Source organism: Mya arenaria, chromosome 5, assembly GCF_026914265.1.
Source record: "Mya arenaria isolate MELC-2E11 chromosome 5, ASM2691426v1".
Classification (NCBI taxonomy): domain Eukaryota; kingdom Metazoa; phylum Mollusca; class Bivalvia; order Myida; family Myidae; genus Mya; species Mya arenaria.
This window is the reverse complement of record NC_069126.1, coordinates 80,600,939-80,622,006: the sequence shown is the minus strand read 5'-3', so window position 1 is coordinate 80,622,006 and position 21,068 is coordinate 80,600,939. Positions and strand designations below refer to the sequence as shown.

Genomic DNA, 21,068 nt, shown 5'->3' with positions numbered 1-21,068 from the left:
CTTCCCCATGTCAAAATTCCAAATGTTAAAAGAAGTTTTAATTTTTGTATTCGACCATGCAGTCCAATGGTGGGAATTCATTAAGGTATTCGATGTGCCATCATGTGAAAGTTGAATTCCTTGTAACCACGTAATATTTTGGTGCCATTTGAAATGGTTTAAAATAGATGGAAAGTATGTAGATAGAATAAATGAATATAACGATGAAATAATGTTAACACACCGTTTTGACCGCATAAAAAGTTATCACACCTACAATCTCAGTTGAAATGAAAGCAAAAATACATTTTTTTCAGTAACGATTTTATTTTTATTTTATTAGTTTTCATCATGCAATACACTTTTGAATGATACATCAAGTACATCAGATCATCTGGCCAAATTTCTCGAAACTTCTTGAGCTTAACAGGATTAAGTTGCATATTTCACTTAGCCAAAATACATACAAATAGTGAATTTTGATAAGTGAAAATAGTTTATTGTGATAAGCGTAACGTTCCTATCTTAAATATTCAAAGTTTTAAAGACGTATATAAAGTGCAAACAATGAAAAACAAAAATAGTGGGTTTAGCTTAATCCTATTATAACGGTCTTAAGTTTCGAGAAATTGGGGCCAGGCGTGGAAATCGAACATGGTGATTAATGGAGCTATCAAAAATGCTTAGATTTCTTAAATTAGCCAACACTATGGTTCTACAAAATGTGAATATCAATTAACGGTCGCCTGTATCGCTTAATGACCGCTAAGCTGCTTTGATATTGTCAGCTCACATGTGTAAGGTGGCTGCAATGAACATTTGATAAGGATATCAAATATTTCTTTCCGAACTGAATAAATCAGTCCATAAACATCCGGCGGCGCATGCGTAATGAATGCAGATTTTAAATATCCATCCGTCATGCTTAGTAGTTCCGCAGAAACAGTTCCAGGACACGACGAGCGGAACGCCATTAAGTTGGACATGATGTATTTATCATCAGAAACCGTAGTATGTGCTGTGACAAAGTCCATATGTGAGGCCTCCATCTGCAATTTGGTCGTAAAAACTGAGCTGGCGCAGGAAGGCGTATGGTAGATACTTCTGACGTCATTGACGTTAGAAACTTGATGAGAGTCAACGATGGTGAAGGATATCGATGTCCTCAGACCCTGTTGTGTTTGTACGTGAGCTGAAAATATAACATTTTTAATTATATTTAGCAACAGACATTTGTAAAAAATCGTCATTTCTTGTATATTTCATCTCATTTTATGTACTTACTTTGTTGGATTTCGGTACAAGGAAGAATAACATAGTGATTCTTGAACGTCATTGCATGGGGTTTTCGTTATTGCTGCGCCAAACATTATTAACAAAGTACATTGACAAACATATATATATAATGTTTAGTACGTAAGAAGGAACTCTCTGCTTCCAAAGGATCACTTTTGAGGATCGGTGTTTTTAATTTATTTTAATCTTAGTCATAAGTTTAATAATCATCTTAAATCAATATAAACATCACAAGTGACATAACGCCAAAAACAATTTCGATCAGTTAACGATTAACTACCGAATATACAGTGGTTACATTCATCCAATTATATTTTTCTTACGAGGAAACGCATATTTTCCAACGTTGTTTAATGTTTAGTACAGCTTGCTACACATGTATGTTATTGGTGGGCTGGAAGGACTAAAAATCAGTGTTTTCTTGCGTGCAAATTGGTCAATTGATTAAACAGTATTTATTTTGATAATATAATTTGTTAATTAGTGTCTGACCTACAACAAGATGTTGAATACGAGTTAAGCATAATGTTTTCTCACACCAAATGCAACGCGTATAACTCAATAAATCATTACAAATCCTTACGACTGCCTTCTAGTTGTAGTTCAATGGGGTAGTGGTCACTGACTGCCAATGCCTGAATGAAAAACACATTTTATGGAGGTTTAATACTATTTAATTGATTAATGAAATAATTTTCATTTTCTTTATACTCATAATAAGAGTTTACAGAATTCACAGAAGTTCCAATTGCCAGCAGGGGACGATCCTGGAATTAACGTTACAGAGGGGCATAACTTAGGGGCACAACCTTTTGACTATCGCCCCTCCTTTATAACCGAAATTAAAATGGTTTTAAATGTTGGCAGGTGGCTTGGGTTAAATTGAATACTTTCATAGTAGTCTTAATATTAATCATTAAGGTATTTTTGAAAAAAATCAATACAAAAGCATTCTCTTTCATATTATGCCATTCTTCAAGCTAACCGTAGCATATCCCTTTTACAAGGTTTAGTCCGAAATAGTGCTTTTGGGGGGTGTATGAAGTTAGCGCGTAGCTCGTAGATCTTATATCAACATTACAATCACTGAATTGATCAACCTGGATCGTACACCGTACATCGACAATGCACTGTCCAGGTCGACCAATTCATTCATTTTAGTGTTGTTGTACGATCTTCGTGCTACACTCCAACTTCACACACCTTGTTTTTTAGTGTATTGTATAACTTTTCTCTATGCTATTGACATCAATCCCTTAGTGTTCATTGTACTTATGGTTATGCGTTTTTTTTACTGCGAAAATTCAAGGGCTTAGTACAAGATGGTTAACACTTAATATAGAAATAGAAGGCATTACAACAATCTTGCACGCTAAGCCCTTAAAGTCTATACGTTATCAACTAGTACGAGTGGGATAAGGATACGTACATTTAACAATGACGAAATGAATAATAAATGTATCTCACCATTGTTTTGTTGAAATGCATTTCCTCATCAAAGCGAAAAGCATGGACACTTCCCGGAACAACCGAATCTGCCATAAGGCTCCCTGCTATCACAAACCTTTCGCAAACAGTATGAATATAATTTAAATGAACTACATGTACTAAATTACTTCAGAGGTTACATGGTTACCTTTGACAAGAAAACACACATAAGAAGTAACCATTACGCCCTGAATATTTCCACTAACATCTCCGAAAAAATAGGGTAGGTAGGTGGGCATTAATTTTGTTCTCTTTCGTTTTGTAGAATCGGTTTCTGTACCAAACCCCTGAACCTATATCAGGGTATATCACGATTAAAAACTTTTTATATATGAAATGGTCAAATTTTAACATGTTCACTCAAATACACAATGTTTATTCATCATCATCATCATCATCATCATCATCATCATCATCATCATCATCATCATCATCATCATCGTCATCATCAGCAGCATCATCATCACCATCATCATCATCATCATTATCATCATCATCATGATAATCATCATCATCATCATCATTATCATCATCATAATCATCATCATTCACTAACCAAGCATTTTTAACATTGTGTAAGTCTCAGATACACTGTAAAACCAAGATAATGTCCTCCAACATTACCTGTCATAGCTGCATGATGACTGTGAAACGGTAGTGTCGATATCGTCATCAATCAGCCAGGTAAATCTGGAGTCACTTTTCAGCGAGATATTCTTCCAGTCACTTAGGCGCAGGTAGTTGCAGTCTGCATTAAAGTCGCCACCTATAATCACGTCCTGAAATTGTCTTATAGTTAGTTATACCATTTACTAATTTGCACATCCTCTAATCAACACTGCAGTAACAAGATTTTAATCTGGGAATTAAAGTCCTATATCAACGTTGCTTTTAAACATTCATGTTTTATCAAACGGTGTCTTAGGTATTATTTTCGATGAATAGGGGCGTAGATATACCATGATAATTATTGTGAAGGTCCGTTTTGCTAGGAGGCGTAGATAGACCAGCATTGTTGTGCAGGCCTGGTGTGCTAGGAAGTCGTAGAAAGACCGGAATTGATGTGTAAGCCCGGTTTGTTAGAGGGCGTAGATAGACCAGAATTGATATGCTGAAACAGTTTGCTAGGTGGCGTCGATAGACCAGAATAGGTGTGCAGGACCGGTTGCTAGGAGGCGTAGATAGACCAGAATTGGTGTGCAGGCTCGGTTTGCTAGGAGGCGTAGACATACCGGAATTGTTGGGCAGGCCAGGTTTGCTAGGAGGCGTAGATAGACCAGAATTGTTGTGCATGCCAGGTTTGATAGGAGGCGAAGATAAACCATTATTGTTGTGCGGGCCAGGTTTGCTAGGAGGCAAAGGCATACCAGTATTTGTTGTGCAGGCCAGGTTTGTAAAGGGGCGTAACTAGATCATATGTAATTGATTTGCAAGCCCGGTATGTTGGAAGGCGGAGATAGACCAGATTGGATGTGCAGGACCGGTGTGCTAGGATGCGAAGATATACCAGCATTGTTGTGAAGGTCCGGTTTGCTTGGAGGCATAACTAGACCAGAAACGATTTGCAAGCCCGGTTTGTTAGAAGGCGGACATAGACCAGATTTGATGTGCAGGACCGGTGTGCTAGGAGGCAAAGAAAGATCAGCATTGCTGTGCAGGCCCGGTGTGCTAGGATGTCGTAGAAAGACCGGAATGATGTGTAAACCCGGTTTGCTAGAGGGCGTAGATAGACCAGAATTGATATGCTGAGCCGGTTTGTTAGCTCGCGTCGATAAACCAGAATTGATGTGCAGGCCAGGTTTGCTAGGAGGCCGTAGAAATATCAGAATTTCCTTGCAAACCCGGTTTGCAAGGGGTGTAAAAAGACAAGAATCGATGTGCATGCCCGGTTTGATAGGGGCGTTAAAAGACCAGAATTTATGTGCAAGCCCTGTACGCTAGAGGGCGTAGAAAGACAAGAATCGATGTACATTCCCGGTTTATTAGGGAGCGTAGAAAGACAAGGGTTGATTTGCAACCCCGGTTTGACAAGGGACGTTGATAGACCATAATTGATGTTCAGGCCCGGTTTGTTAGTGGTCGTAGATAGACCAGAATTGATAAGTAGGCCCGGTTTGCCAGTGGTCGTAGATAGGCTAGAATTGGTGCGTAGGCCCGGTTTATTTGGGGGGCGTAGATAGGCTAGAATTTGTGCGTAGGCAAGGTTGTTTAGGGGGGCATAAATATACCATAATTGATGTGCAAGCCAGGTTTTCTAGTGGTTGTAGAAAGGCTACAATTGGTGCGTAGGCAAGGATTGTTAGAGGGGCGTATATAGACTATAACTGATGTGCAGGCCAGGTTTGCTATTGGTTAGAGACAGGCTAGAATTGGTGCGTAGGCAAGGTTTGTTAGGGGGCCGTAGATAGACCGTAATTGATGTGCCGGCCATGTTTGCTAGTGGTCGTACATAGACTAGATTGGTGCGTAGGCATGGTTCGTTAGGGGGGCGTAGATAGACCATAATTGATGTGCAGGCCAGGTTTATTAGTGGTCATAGATGTACATGAGCCCGGATTGTTAGATGTGTTTTTCGAGGAATGCTCCACCGGTGAATGTGTTTAATGCAATATGTGGGTTTCAAACATATTAAAATACATTTTTTTGAGATTCCGGGCCTACATGGAGCTATGCCATTATGGAAGAGGGTTCATTCTTAGAGTGTACTGACATGGAATTACTATTTTAACCTTATTTTAACAATATTATAATTATAAGCTCCATGGGAGTTATTCAATCTGCCACGCATGTCAATCATAACGATATACACTATTGACTTCATACAATGTTTATGTTCTTAATTTTTATCACACAATCCGATAAGCCCCATCGTTCTTCAATCCAATTAAGACCTATACTGAATACCACCAATTACCTTACAAATAATTGAAACCGTAAAGAAGCGATGGCATGTCCAATAATACATAACTGAGTGGCACAACCGTAACGAAACACTATATAAATACATTATTTGTAGTATCAATCATATATAATATAAAGTTATTAATGATATATATATTTTATATGTATTTTGTATATGTCTGAGCGTTTTTATTGTTAACGTACCGATTTAAGGGGGGGGGGGGCGCATGGCAACCCGCCCCCCCCCCCCCGCCTGCTAGAACCGCCACTGGACTGTTTAAAAAATGGGACTCTCAAGTGACAGAAAACTGTTCTTACCTCAGGTTACAAACTATCTGAGCACATCTCTCGGAAATTCCCATTTCATACTTTCGTTTTAGACATGCATTTATCTCCAGTATGTAAGCCCGATAAACAATATTTATTCCTATAAGATATTACATATTTTAGATCTTGTGGATGACAGAAAACTTGTATATTCATTTCTTTTAAATACGTTTCTCAAAATACTAGCATTCCTTGTTAAACTTTATGATAATCATCTGTTCTTAGTGTAAGAAAAGATCATGCCAACTATTTGAAATATACTGCATACATAAAAATAGTTTTATTTATAGAATTTCAGTCATTTAGATAATATATAAAATAAATTGTGAATAAATGAGAAACAAACAAGCCTGAGAAAATATCCAAATTTATAATATAGTTATCAATAATGCCTGTATACATGTGCAAACAAACGGCAAAGAAAATTAATCATATGGCTATTATAACACCGATATTTTATAACCGTATCATTGTTACTAAAGCAATACGTGACGAACGATTACAGATAAGTAAAATATAGCTTAGCTGGGATCCCACAGAATCGACTGCAGTAAAACATGCAATGGTCCAATAGATGATTACGTTGTGGGTTTTTTTTTGCACAGCGAAATGCTGGTTTTCCTAAATGGGTTTCTAACGGTATTTCCATTGGAGATTTTATTTCCAAACCTTCTAGAACGAATTATGACGTAGGTTTTAAAAAAGTATTTAATGAGAAGTGAGCGGCGTGCGTTACGCATTAAGGCGAGAACAGGCGGATGGATGATATATCTGTGTAAAATAAATTACAAAATATATATAAGTTAATATAAAAATCAATTACAGAAAAATCGATACATAAGCTGTAATTATTAGATAGTGAAAGTGTTGGAGAACTACAGACGATCATATATACAGGTATTTGTGGTTTATTATTCATACTAAGTTCGTTTAATTTCGCTGTAAGTAATTATATAATTTTATATGGACGATTTTTGTTTGTAAAAGAATGCAGTATACCGGATTGACCGCTTGTAATAAAAGGATATCACTTATGACTGAACATCAATTTAGCAATATGTGCACTTGATATCTGGGTACATCTCAATAAACCCAGAAAAATGGAAATCCCCGTTTTGCGCATTTCTTGTGTATTCATTATTTATTACAATGTATGTGACATCAGTCCATAATACATTTTAATAGAGCTTCATAATTAGATAAGTTTTATTCTTTTACAGAGATAATGGGACGTGATAATTTGTCCATCGTTAGTTTCAACTCGTCACGCAGAGGGCTCAATTCGTTGAAGACATCTGAAAGGAGCCCATATCTAGAGAGAATCATCGAGGGTTCTTCGCCCGACATTTGTCTACTCCCCGGTGATGATAAGGCGATGACAATGAACGCTGTGAGGGGTTATGGGCAGTATTATGTCCCTTCGGCCGACGGGACAGTTCTTTTGTATGACAATAATAGGATTAGAATGAATGAACAACAGGTTAATGTGAACAGATTTGGCCCGCTGCCGGAACTTGACACATACAAAATGGTGCTCCCCAGTGTGCAGGTATTATCCCTGATGCCATCGAATGACAGGTCCGTTGTGAAAGAATTTTCACTCGTGTCCTGGAAATACACGATGTTTTCTCAATCTAGGGACAAGACAAGGACCCTTGAGAGTCTGATTGTGTTTTGTCAAAGGCTTGCATTGTCAACCGAAAAGGCAGTTTTCATCGGGGGTGAAATGGCCATTGATTACGACACCATTGTGAAGATAACGAAGAACCTGTCGCAGAAGGGAAGGGAAAGGTATGTGTCCGACGCCCAGTCTGAAATGGTGGATCACGCCTTTTTACCGTCGATGACAAAAGCCACGGTGCGGGACAGGCGACATCTCTTTGAAATGAACGTATACAAATGCAAGAGTGACCCAGTGCTATCTTCGAACGAGCCACAAGCTGATTGCTTCATTTCTTCTAAGATCCTTGAGCTCTCTGAAGCAAAGCTTGTAGACGTGGAGAAGGTCTGTAGCAGGCAGTGTAAACTTGAAACGCTGGTAGACGTGAAGAAGGTCAGTAGCAAGCAGTGTAAGCTAGAAACGCTGCGTAAGATCTGTCCTACGGCGACGACCATGACCATTCCTCAGCGGCCACCGAGGCACCATGGTGGTTAATACGATGTACCAAAAAATATCTGACATCATCAGAAAGATGTCCGTCGAGTGAATGTTTATTGGAAACTCGTATCCATTAAGTGCAAACAGAACGTTTAATGTCGTTGTTAGCTCAACTGTTTTGTTTAGAATAAAAGTCATAGTTTTTGTGATAGCCGTTGTGTCGAATGGGGTTGTAGTCGTTGGAATCCGTGTCAAAAAGCTTTTTCAACCAAGAGTGTCAAATGGAACTTGGTACAAATGTTCTCAGTACAAATACACATATGCGTAACAAGGCCAATAACTCTGGTAAAGTTAATTGTTAATTATTGAGTTACGCATTAAGAAACACCAGACAAGCGTTGGCATCGGCCAGTGGTGCTGTTGTTTAAGTTATTGTACCATCACGTTAGAATCTCATTGTTATGTACAAGTTATTTATATTATGTTTTTGGTACGATAGCTACAGTATATATGCAATCTAAAAAAAAGAACTAGACAAATGTGAAAAGGTTTGATAAAGAGGCGCAATTCTGGATGACTTATGTTTAAGCGCATTTTTCATTTATTATATCTCAAGTTTCACTGAATTTTTGTTATTCTGTGTTGAGCATTTATGGGTACATTATCCCACTTAGTTTCAGAATGAAAACTTAAAAGTGATAGTATAAATTTTAATATTAGTGAATATGTGATATGCTGCTGATAAGTATAATAGTGCTATCGTATGTACATGTTTGTACCTCTATGTAAATTTGTGCTATTCACTATTCTGTTTTACCTGCAGTGCAGGTTGTTACTATGTGCTGTATATGTATACAAATCGATTTGCTTGTAGAAAATGTTGAATAAAAGTGTATAACGCAATCTGACTTTTATATATCAACCCATATTGCAAAAACAGATACAGAATATACCATTCTTAGGCTAGCAGGGCTGGGCGGTTGAGTGATAAAGCATTTGAGGGTGTGCAACTTAATGGTGCAACTTTTGACGTGAACCCGTCTCCCCAAACCGAAATAAAAATATAGTTCAACAATAGTTAAGGTGATATGTGTTCTGTCTGTGAAAAAGTTACCTATTGTTTGTCTGAAATGGTGTTTTTTAATACTGTATTTCGATATTGACATGTAAACGTTTGACAATTCTAAGGGGTGAGGGGCGGGTGCACCCCCGCACCCTTATTCTAAATTCGTTTACGCCTAGATAAGGATATGCGAAACCATATTTGGTTTCACTACTGACATCCAATTTTCTCACCATTAAAACACTACAAGCACTGATGGACCATATGTTGTTGACACTCCATGTTGCTACATACTTGTTATAATTTTTTTGAAAGTAATAAACAATCATGAAAAAGACTCTGTTATGCCAGAAAAAGACAGTCATAGTCGTATATTTCAAAACGCCATTGTCGTCTTATCAGACACTGCCAGAAATACATGTTGTTTGACTTGCGAGTAGCGATTCAAAGTCGATTTTAAATCAAAAGCGATATTTGGAAATTAGCCATAGAAGAGTATGTGGTTTTCAAGAATAAACCGCATTGAAATGTTAACAAGCAAAATATGATGCTAGGTAATTGTTCATTGAAAAGGTATTTTCGTTGATGCATGTTTTTGTTTTTTCCCTCATTAAACCGAACGTTTCAAGGAACTTGGATTATATTGAACTTGTTTGACAAAATACATGAAAAACGGTTGCTATGTTGGCTATGTTGGTAAAGCATTAAATTTAATATCAAACCGGAAACCAGGAGTATCGTGCATTAAGAGTGTGCGAATATATTACAACGATAATTCAATTAACGTAAATTATTCACTGCACGGTAAGTTTGACAATATCCAAAGTGAATTGATCTTACCTCCAAATGCCAATGCCGCAGAAGTGCAGTGTAGACTTTGGTCAAGTTGTCCATTTCTTCACGGGCAGCTGAAGGTTGAATGTGGTTGGCAACCATAACGAAATCCTTAATGACTGAAATAAAGTTGGTTGGCAACAGTAGCGAAATCGTGAATGAAAGAAATGAATATGGTTGGCAAACACAGAGAAATTCTGAATGACTGAAATAAAGTTGGTTGGCAACAGTAGCGAAATCGTGAATGAATGAAATGAATATGGTTTGCAAACACAGAGAAATTATGAATGACTGAAATAAAGTTGGTTGGCAAACACAGCGAAATCCTGAATGCCTGAACCGTGCGAGTGAGTTTGTCGGATAACAGTTTAGATAACTTATTCAAAATATTTTTTTATGGGAGAACCCCCGGAGGCTAAAGAAAGCGCACAAAGCAATTGCGGCACTCAACATGGTGTCCTCATACACTGGTGAAAAAAGAAAGTCTCCACAATGTTAGATTAACTTGACCAAGGTCAAAATGTTGATTGACCAAACATATGTCAAAGACTGAGCAATGTAAAGAAACACCTACAGGAAGATAATAAAAATATTGAAAAATACATGCATTAAAAAGTGTTATAATTATGTTTTAACCATTGAATTTAGACGGTCTATTGTGAGAATAAAACCGAGGTCTATATCTCGGCTAAGAGAACCGCAGTATTATAAGCTAAATATACCAAGAGAAAACCTGTAGTGGGCACATGGAGCCTGGCTGTAAATGGTTCCCGCTCAAAAACAGGACTAACTTGTTGTTGCCGAATGTAACCTGACCGGGATAGTACCCGCTCAAAAACGAGACTGGCCTGTTGTTGGCGAATGTAACCTGACCGGGATAGTACCCGCTCAAAAACGAGACTGGCCTTTTGTTGGCGAATAAAACCTGACCGGGATAGTACCCGCTCAAAAACGAGACTGGCCTATTGTTGGCGAATAAAACCTGACCGGGATAGTACCCGCTCAAAAACGAGACTGGCCTGTTGTTGGCGAATGTAACCTGACCGCGAATGGTTCCCGCTAAAACACAGTGCCGTAGCTACAATTTCTATAGCTCTAAAAATAACTCTTTTCGACTTACTTCTGTTGCCTGAATGTAAACAAACCATCGACCAAAGATACTCCAGAATGCAGGAAATCGCTTCTTGCAAAATAAAACTTTCCGGGGGGATGCCCCCGGACCCCCGTAGACCATTCTGCCTCGGTGTTTTTTTAAGTCTGGCTACAGCACTGAAACAACGAGACTAACCCGTTGCTGGCGAATGAGACCTGACCGAGAATGGTTCCCACTCGCAAAAAGGACAAACCTGTTGTTGGCGAATGAAACTTGACCGAAATGGTTCCCACTCGAAAATAGGACTAAGCTGCTGTTGGCGAATGAAACTTGACCGATATTGGTTTGAGCACAAAAACAGGACTTACCTGTTGTTGGCGAATTGAACCCGACTGAAAATGGTTCCCACTCAAAAATGCGACTAACCTGTTGTCGGCGAATTGAACTTGACTGAGAATGGTTCCCGTTCAAAAAGGTCATGAATGTCGTGATACTGGTACGTATCTGTAACCGTCACCCGAGACGGCCTAGAAATGTACGAAAATACTCGTACATAGGTGACGAGTCACATGGAAACATATGAAGCCAAGATGATGGCGAACATAACGCTGCTTTGAACTACGCTATCAAAGTCATGATACATGCACATGTATATGGAAGGACAAGGGTAAGGATGATTCATGTTTGAAAGAATAAAATTAAGGGGAATATTTATCATGTATAAACGGGTAAACCTGACGTCATTAAATACTGTACGCTGTTAGATATATTAACTGTGATCACATGATTATGTGATTTGCTTTTGTAGTGTATAATTTACCTTTACTATATTTTAGTAAGTTGCATTTCTAAATTTATCATTCCAATATTTGGTATACAAATATATCTGCATTCAAACCATAACGCATGGAAAGAAATAGAATACATGATTAACTTGATGCATGCGTATTACTAACACTTGTAGAAGTATTGCATAGTTTCGAACATCAATTTTATGGGTGAAAGCAATGATATTGAAGTCACATTTGAGAAAACGTTCAAAGTTCTCCATCAGGTTACCGTTTTACTTAAGCACCATACCTGTACAGAAAGCCATACTGCTCCTTGCTTGCGGTTCGACCTAACCTTTCGCTGACCACCTTCTCGTACACTGCGCTGGGTCCGAACCTTCTGTAAGTTGCATATGGTATCCTTTAGATGTGTAAATAAACCAAACTAATTGTAGGCATGACGGTTTCACGAAAATGTACTTATGGTTTGTCCTTCTTTGTTCGCCAATGAAATCGCTGTTTCGCGTTTGAAATTTCAAAATTATTTCTTTTAAAAATGTCCAGACGCCTTGATATTGATAAAATAAGTCAGTACGGTCTACATAATCAGACTCAGTAAGGAGCGCAGTGCGACAAAATATGTCAAATAGTAAATTGTTATCGTTCGTATTTTGAATATAATGGCTAGCTACACTTGCTTTTGATATATTCCATTCAAAATAGGGACGATAACTAATACTAACGTAAGTTGAAACGGCGTAAGAGCGCATTAGCTTTTTTAAACTATTGTTGTTTTCTTTATTTCATTTTTTTAAATTTAATTTTAAAGATTTGTCTTTTTGCGAGGATTAACTGCGATCTTGAGTGGTTCCTCTCATATTTACTTGTAACGCTTATATTCATTTGCACTGGCATTGTTTTTCATATTACTCTTAAAAGAAAATCTTGGAATGAAATCCCGACTTACCCAGATACATATTTGTTCAACTCCACCCGCAGTCCCTCGAACGCCGTTTGATGGGAGTCCCGGATTTCAAGTATTTGAACTATGTCGTATCTGCTTAGAATCTGAATTTAAAATTCGTAGTCAACGGACTATGATTCATAAACTAACGTCACTGAGTTTGAGCTTAAGGCTCGGACTTAAGACGAGCAAATTTATAAAAAGCTACAAAATTTGTTTTCTTTAACTATATTTTTGACAAAAGATATTCAAGTTATATGTAATAGTTTCACCAGTTCAAGCTCAGACTCAGGACGAAAAGGTTAGGTTAAAAAAATAATATGTAATGATAAGATACGATCCAAATATAATGCAAATATATTCCAAACATATTCTATAGCACCCCAAAATTCATCATTCTGGATAAAGATAGATTTACAATGTGAAATATTGCGATTTTCCACATTGTTCGGCATTTCGTCATGACTTTCATAGAAAAAAATAATACGACCGCATATCTTAGCATTAAAGATTTTGTAACCACATTCCTTGTATGTGGATAGAAAAAGAAATAAGCACTAGTGAAGGATGCGGCCTCTCCGAAAATTCAAAAAGAGAAAAGTAAACAGTTTAAAAATTATCACTTATTATTTAACAATTTATATACCTATTTTCCATGAATATTTTTTGTAATATTTCAGGTTTACATTCTTGATAAACGACATTTCAACAATGCCTTTTTATTTAAGTTGAACGTGACGTGCAAAATATGAGCCTTCGTAAACTTACGTCCTTGAATCCCGTCAAGCAAATGGCATCGATGGGGGACAGAAGCAAGCGATAATGCCACCCATTTCCTTATTCGAATGCACCGTTCCTTCTTGGTTTAGACCTACATACATGCAAACAAGTTTTATCTTTTAAAATATCTACGCACACTATTTCTGTAAAAATTACCTGAACAAGAATGTCCACGACAGGTTTGTTGGAGAACTTTGTAATACCGAACACCTGGATGTTGAAAGATCCAATCCGTAACGGTGGCTCTGCCAGTGCCGGCAGACTGTTCACAAATGAGACAACATATTCAGAATCGTACTCAGTTAGACCTGAAAAAGCTTATGTATTTTTTTTTAAATGAAAATAAAATATCTTTGAGCCTCTGAAAAGCATATTAATAATATTTAAATAAAATCAAGTTGATTTTACAAAAAGGATGTCCAAAATGGCATACAGGCACTATCATAATTATTATTTAACATTTTGATTTTGAACCTGATTTGTAAAATTCAATGTTATATAAGGTCATAAAATGACCTGAACGAAAAAAAATTGACATTTTACAAAACACATACCCGTTGCTTCCGGTTGGCGATACGTCATCCAACACAAACGCGTATGTAACAGTTGACGCAAGGAAGAAAATTACAGTGTGGAACATCATGTTGGTAATAAAATTATCCATAACAATGAATGCGACAGTTACTTTATCAGAACACTGAACCGAATATAAGGCTGTTATCTACTAGTATAAATCTAAGACCATCCTTTAACATTGTTTATGTTTAAGTGTCCCAATCCAGACTTTATCTCGGTGAATCGTGATTATAAAACCTGATTTCTATAGAACATATAGTAAGAACGCAAGGTCAATATTTTCGACTACATCCCCCATTATAATCCTCTGTCGCACTGTTACGCTCTGACGTCATGTGAGTGTTTGTTCGTTATAATAAAAAAAATATTGACTGTCTTGAAGTGAAAGCATATTATCAACCTTCGGAACACACTGTCAACCTCGGCTTCGCTTAGGGCGAAAGTATTTACCTCAGACAGACAGTATGCAGTGCCACCTTCAAGGCAATCAATATTTATATAGTATTTTTATGTTTCCGTTTATGTTTTTAATTCTAATTAAGAACGTTAGCCAGTTTACGCTGCGATAAGCTGCATTTAGAAAACATCAATGCTGTTTCAATACACGCACACTACGTACCATACAGAGCAATATGAGAGTGAGCCGATTGTTCAGGACGGATACACTTGTGATCTGTTGTATTCCTAAACTGTTTCAGCTCTAGTTATTTATATCTAAATATGTGAGCACATCATCAAAACGTTAACGTTTACAGTGATATCGTTAATCACTTTGCTAATGTTAACAAAGCTCTGAACAATCGGCCTAATATGATACAATTAAGTTATTTAACCAACCCTACCCGCAAGTAAGTAAACAAGTTTTAAAGGTTGTCTGACATAGCCGAAATAACTAGGCATACTAATTAAGGCCACATTCCTTATCGGCTAAGATGTACACTTGTAGACATTTAAGATAAAGTACACCTTAATGTATCGTTTAACTAGAACATCTCAGAGCTATGGACACAAGCACTTGACAATCGTAACAACTCGGCTATCACCGGCAAGCTTCCGGATAGATGTTGTAAATAGGCTTTAAGACCTACGAAAATGTGACGAGGGCTGCCGGTAATACGAAAACTAAAGGGTTATCTTAAAGGGCAAATTGCACCAGTTTGGAAGTGCCTACTCATTGTTACTTGCCTAATATCGTTAAATGAACACATAACAGTGACTCATGGTTATACCATCTCAGACCATTGGCTGCCTTCCATATTTATTGGTTTTGACTAAACCCTAGTAAGGGTTGACATATCTTGACCTAACTTTATATGTAAAAACAGTTAAAACGGAATATACAATTGTCATATTGTAACCAAACTTAGCCTATAGAAATCATTTATCGAGACTTTTTATGGAATTTCTTTTGGGGCCCTTAAGGTCAAAGTCACTGTAACCTAAAATAGAAAATCAATTGAAATCTAAATAACAGTTTATTAAATATTATTGAGATTTGTAAAATGGGTATAACTGTTCGTAAAATAGAAACATGTTTTCTACTTAATCAGATTTTCCAACCAGTCTAAGGCTATAGAAATGTTACATTAATCTAATGGTGGGCTCATCTGGCTATTCAGATTTTTTTACCACAGTATGTTGCATATTTTCCTTATGTTTCGGTGTCCTTGCAATATAGTTGATTTACAATACAATATTGAATACAAAATTGATTGCAAATTTTCCAATAGTTTTATGCTTAAATATATATATATGTAGCCAGTAGAACATGTCGTCCGTTTTAGCCTTTTATTTATCAGTTTTTTATCAATGTTGCATAGAAGACTCTGTCTCCTATAAACGGGCACTGGAAACTAAACCATTATCCTGAAGCCTTAGTGCGGAATGACCAAAATATATTTGGACCAATATTTGCGAAAAAACTAAAAAACTTTTCATTTTGCAATGAAAAATCTAGAGGTAACTTGTCAAAAATGCATATGCATGATTCTTGCAAATAAAATGCAATTGGAAATGGGTCAAAATATCTAACATGTACGTAATAGCTTTTGCCATCAGGCTTCCTGATTACATGTTATGTATTCTCATTTGGCTTTGGGTTTTGCATGTGACTGTCCTAAAACAAGTAACATATGTGGTGTTGTACTGTAATAATCCTGCATGTGTCAATCACGAACAGTATTACTTTCACATTAGTTTCAGTGAGTGTTGTAAAATTCTAAAATGTGTTTAGATTGTATATAGATCGAATCATGGTTTAAGCTTAATAGTCTTCTCTTTCAGGTGTGTTTGGTATTTTGCAATTCTTTAACAAAGAAGTGGGCGTTAAAAGTTAAATGTACTTGCCATAGGGAAATATTGTGTTGAAGGGAACAATGTGTTCATGCAAATAATGGATCCAATAAATTTAAAATCATAATATTGTTATGCATTGTTTTTAGCAAACAAATAGTTGTTCAATCGAGTTTTGGACCTAGTATAAGTAGTACCATATACATGTATAATATATTGTAGTTAATTACTTTGTGAAGTGAATGCCAAATGTTTCCAATATCATTAGCACATACACTATATTGACAGTTTAAATTTCCAGATGGTGAACAGTGTTATCTATAGAATTGTTTTACTTTATATTTAATGTTATTACCAATGAGGCCAGGCGGAACCATGGTTTGTAGATTTGAGAGAGAGAGAGAGAGAGAGAGAGAGAGAGAGAGCGCTTTTATTTCCTCGGAGGTTGTCTTTTCTCTTTTCAGTTCATAAAAAAGTCCAAATTGACAATTAAATAAATAAAACTTGTACTTATAGTTCTTTTAAAACTACGATAACCAAATATTCATTTAATATTGCTGTTCACATTTCTATGTTATAATTGTTGTTTTTTTTTTGCTTGAAATCATCATGTTTACCACAAACGTGTTCAGTTTGTACTATCTTAATTTTACCATTGTCTGTATGTTCAAGTCACTGAAAAGTACAGACCATATTCTATTCAACAATTTTAAGATTATTATAAAGGCTATCTCTGCAGAAAATTGTGCAATAAATCGCTTGAAGGTTAATCCTTTATAGCAGCACTATTGCGTTGCATTTCATATCACGAACCAACTTGGAATCATTTTTTATTCATTATGACTGTTTTCCATAAAACCTTTCGCAATTCCTTTCCTTACTTTCCATTAACCTTAACCATATACAATTCATTTTCCAAGTTGCTTTTCCTCTTAAACATTTATGTACATCACTTTTCAAGTATTAAAAGCCACAGCTATTTGAATTTGTATGAAACATATATGTAAATGTTTATAAATATATTAATATCAGGACATAAAAATGCCACTATTAAAAACTCAATACTATGATAAACGAATTGATAATCAGAGGACACGAAGACGGTCATCTACGCATTGAATTCGAAAACCTGTACGTACAGTGACAACAAGAAAAACAGTGAAAGATGGAAGAAATTAAACTATAATCCAAGGAATTCCACTAAAAGTCTGTTAGCAAGTCTGGAACATAACCCATGAAAATTACCCATTCATTCCTTAGAAAAGGACACGAGCATATCATATGATTATCCTGAAAACGTTACAGAAAGTGTAAAGAATTTCCGTAATAAAAATATCGATAAAACTGTGCAGCCATGTTTCAGTCACTTACATAAAATGTGTGATAGTAGTTCACAGGGTAAGATAGCATGCATTGATGATGAACAAAAATAGTTTTCAACAGTGTTGATATTAACTGGCAAAATAAATGTTTTTTTATAAATTAATGAATTGTTTAATGCAGGACTCAACGTAATTAAAAACCTTAGAAACACCAATCAACCATGTGCAATAGACCAGCCAGCTAATTGTGCAACAGTCCGAGCGGATGGCAACTGTTTTTTCGTTGTATATTATATTTTGTGTGTGGTGACGAGTCTTTTTTCAACCACATTAGACAAGTGCGTGCTACATATGTGTAGATATTCACAACTTTTGATTTTACGCCTGCCTCCCAATACAACTATGACACTATGTATAGCTCAGTCTAAAAGGGCGGACAATAATACTTGGGCTACTCAAACTGAATTTTATTGCGTGGTACTTGTATTAAAAACTGAAAATTATACTCCAGATGTAGAGTTAGAATCCGGGGGTGAAACATTCAGCTCGCCTTGTAGACAACAGAATTCAACCAAGTTTGAATGAAAATAATATAATTATATAGATCATCACACTGCATATCACTTGGATGCAGTTATTATTGTTGGACATTGTTCATCACAGAGCACAGGCAATAGTCGTTGTAGTGGAGTGAAATGTAAAAACAAGCATGTCTTTCCAAACTGGGATATCTTAAAGTGTAGAAATAAAAGAAAAGGAGCAATCCTGCTCTAAAATTTGCTGGAAATGAAAATCGTCGCATTTAACGTCGAGATAATGAGTTCAGAAAAACAGAAGATGCAAAGAGAAACAAAGCTCAAGCTCCCAAAAAAGGTAATCCTGACCTTAAAAATGCTAATATAAAAAAAATAATAACAAATTGAGGGCTGAACTAATAAGTAATACTGACCAGGAAATGCTCAAAATGAAAACAGAATTAAATCTAGAGCTGTAAAAGAAAGTAATCCTGACCTGAAAATACTGGAAATAAAACGGAATTACAAATTTGGGCTACGCAAGAAGTAATCCTGACCTGAAATTGCTGAAAGTAAAAAGGAACACATCAAGTTCAAGCAATAAACTCATTGTGTGCCCATGTCTTTGTATATTTTGTTATTTTTTATTTTTTTTTACATTTGATAGACTTTGGTGATTGTTGTTGTGTTACTTGCTTTTACACTATTGTTATGATTGATATGCAGGGTGTTCATGTCGATGCTGCTAACGGAAGTGATTGTGATTAGTGGTGATCTAAATAAACTGTTGAATGGTGATTTGTGATAAAAAAGTGGACATTTAACGTGCTTTAACATTCAAACATTGAAATAAGAAAGCGTTAAATTTGTAAAGTATTCCTGAAAGTGTGTTATTAAAACAGTGCTAGTGAACATGGAAGTTTTTTTTTTATTTTGCTGAAGGTGGTTTACCCTACAGCTTAAGGGACTCAATGATGGATGTGATGAGAGAAAGAAATCGTCCAGAAGAGGAACGAGTTCAGGCTGAACTTCTTAAATTGCAAGAAAAAAGAGACGGAATAAAGAGTAAGAGTTCATATTCGAATAAAGGCAAAGAGCAATTGCTATTCATACTCGACATCAGGAGCTATAGCAATCTATTCCCGCACTAAGAAAGACACGTCATTAGTGACAATTGACGAACTAGTTGTACCTCACTTCGTACTTGAGACTAGAAAGTTGGAAGATAAGATACAAGAATTAGAAGTGAATAAAGAGTACACAGTTTTAAGATACACATGGAATCAACTAGAAGATAGTTTGCAAAAATAAGAGGAGAATGTGTATCTTCAAGTATACTCATCTAGTTTAGAGCGTTATGTGTCTGCATCCAGCAGAACGACTCACATTGTCGTGGATTTTGACAAAACGCAAAAAGACGACAAGATCTATGGAAAAACCAAGATCACGGATGATATATATAGCGCGAATTGAGCAGGTAAGCCCCTTGTTAAAGATAACATAAATCTGAATATGGTGTTTAAGCCAGTATTGGACTCTACAACGTATCATTCAGATTCAGAATGTGAAATTTACTTTTGAACCATTTTCGGGAAGAGATCCAGTTCTCAAAAAAGAATCGACGTTTGAAGAGTTCAAAGAGTACGATATACTTAAATTCGAAGTTATAAAACAGGGGCTACAAAAACCATTGAAAGATCAAGCTAGGATAACTTTGTTACACTTGGGAACAGAAATCAGGGTGTCTGACTTTATGAAACTGTTATAGGCAAGGTTTTGAAAAGGAGCGAGTGAGGATAGTATCTTGTAAATTTCTATCAGATGAGGTGGGACAGAATGAGACGATCATTAAATGGGGGTTTGGTGTTAGATGAATTGTGTTGCAGGTATATAGAACATCAACAGTGACTTAGAGCGAGAAGAAAGTCAGATTGAAAATGGGTTTGGGCGGGAATTGGGGAATCAAGAATTGAAACAACATACCATTATTTACTATCAGAAAGTTCATTAAACATCAGCCAATATGAAGACTATAAGAATTCAGGAGTTCGGGAAAATAATAGAGACCGAAAAAATAAAAAAAATAAAGGAAGAAAAAGCAGCTGATTTAAAGAAAGTAACCAGAGAGAATGTTTTGAAGATGAAGGTGTCCCTATCAAGGGGCAGAATGGTGACAACTTGAATAAAAGCCCTCAGAAATGGAATGGTATTCATGTTAAGGGGTTTGAATGATAGCGTGTCAATGAGTACAACAGTCAGTGAAGTTTTCTTTGAAGAGATGATACCTTTGTCTGAACTTCATACTATATACAAGTTACGTATGACGGGGGCAGATGGTAATGATATACCATAATTGGGTTATGTTGAAGCGGATAATGAAGTTCCTCATATCACTAAGGAAGCGTTGCCACAGTCTTGGTTGTAAATAACACGGAATACAACTTGACTGTACCTGTGATTATTGATACCAACTTTATACTCCTATTGTCTAATGTTGAACGTAATACCCTTCCCATTGAAAGGCTCATTGCTGATATGGCTATTGCTGCCCATATTCCGGTTGGGACGGTGAGAAATACAAATAGAAGGCCTTTACAGGTTTAGCCTTTTGAAACAATAACTATTTCGGGTATAATCAGGAAGAATTCTGGTCGTGTTACGGCAGTAACTAAACAATCTCCCACGGCATCAACTAGGATTGGTGTATCTCCGAGAGTAGTGAGACTGGGTAAAACTTCTTCATGTAAAGTACCTTATCTCGTATACCACA

The 21,068-nt window shown here is 36.5% G+C and overlaps 2 protein-coding genes across 2 annotated transcripts; one reads left to right on the top strand and one right to left on the bottom strand.

Moving 5' to 3' along the window:
• Positions 1-305: 305 nt before the first annotated feature.
• LOC128235312 (deoxyribonuclease-1-like) lies at positions 306-14,328 on the bottom strand. The gene is made up of 10 exons (XM_052950128.1): positions 14,148-14,328; positions 13,750-13,855; positions 12,817-12,917; positions 12,160-12,249; positions 11,506-11,606; positions 9,993-10,105; positions 3,388-3,542; positions 2,743-2,839; positions 1,859-1,910; positions 306-1,171 (listed from the first exon to the last, which is right to left on the bottom strand). Exons 1-10 carry the CDS (start codon positions 14,255-14,257, stop codon positions 735-737), a joined length of 1,362 nt encoding a protein of 453 aa, XP_052806088.1. The 5' UTR covers positions 14,258-14,328; the 3' UTR covers positions 306-734.
• LOC128235314 (uncharacterized) lies at positions 6,715-8,992 on the top strand. The gene is made up of 2 exons (XM_052950129.1): positions 6,715-6,888; positions 7,212-8,992. The coding sequence occupies exon 2, from the start codon at positions 7,217-7,219 to the stop codon at positions 8,144-8,146; it is 930 nt and encodes a 309-aa protein (XP_052806089.1). The 5' UTR covers positions 6,715-6,888; positions 7,212-7,216; the 3' UTR covers positions 8,147-8,992.
• Positions 14,329-21,068: the final 6,740 nt, after the last annotated feature.

Bases quoted from the DNA above. Each gene is read 5' to 3' on its own strand.
- LOC128235314 (XM_052950129.1), top strand. From the start codon at position 7,217: ATGGGACGTGATAATTTGTCCATCGTTAGTTTCAACTCGTCACGCAGA.
- LOC128235312 (XM_052950128.1), bottom strand. From the start codon at position 14,257: ATGGATAATTTTATTACCAACATGATGTTCCACACTGTAATTTTCTTC. The intron at 2,840-3,387 runs GTAATGTTGGAG...TGTTTGCGAAAG, and splicing joins TCATCATGCAGCTATGACAG to GTTTGTGATAGCAGGGAGCC. The intron at 1,911-2,742 runs GTGAGATACATT...TTTTTCATTCAG, and splicing joins TGCATTTCAACAAAACAATG to GCATTGGCAGTCAGTGACCA.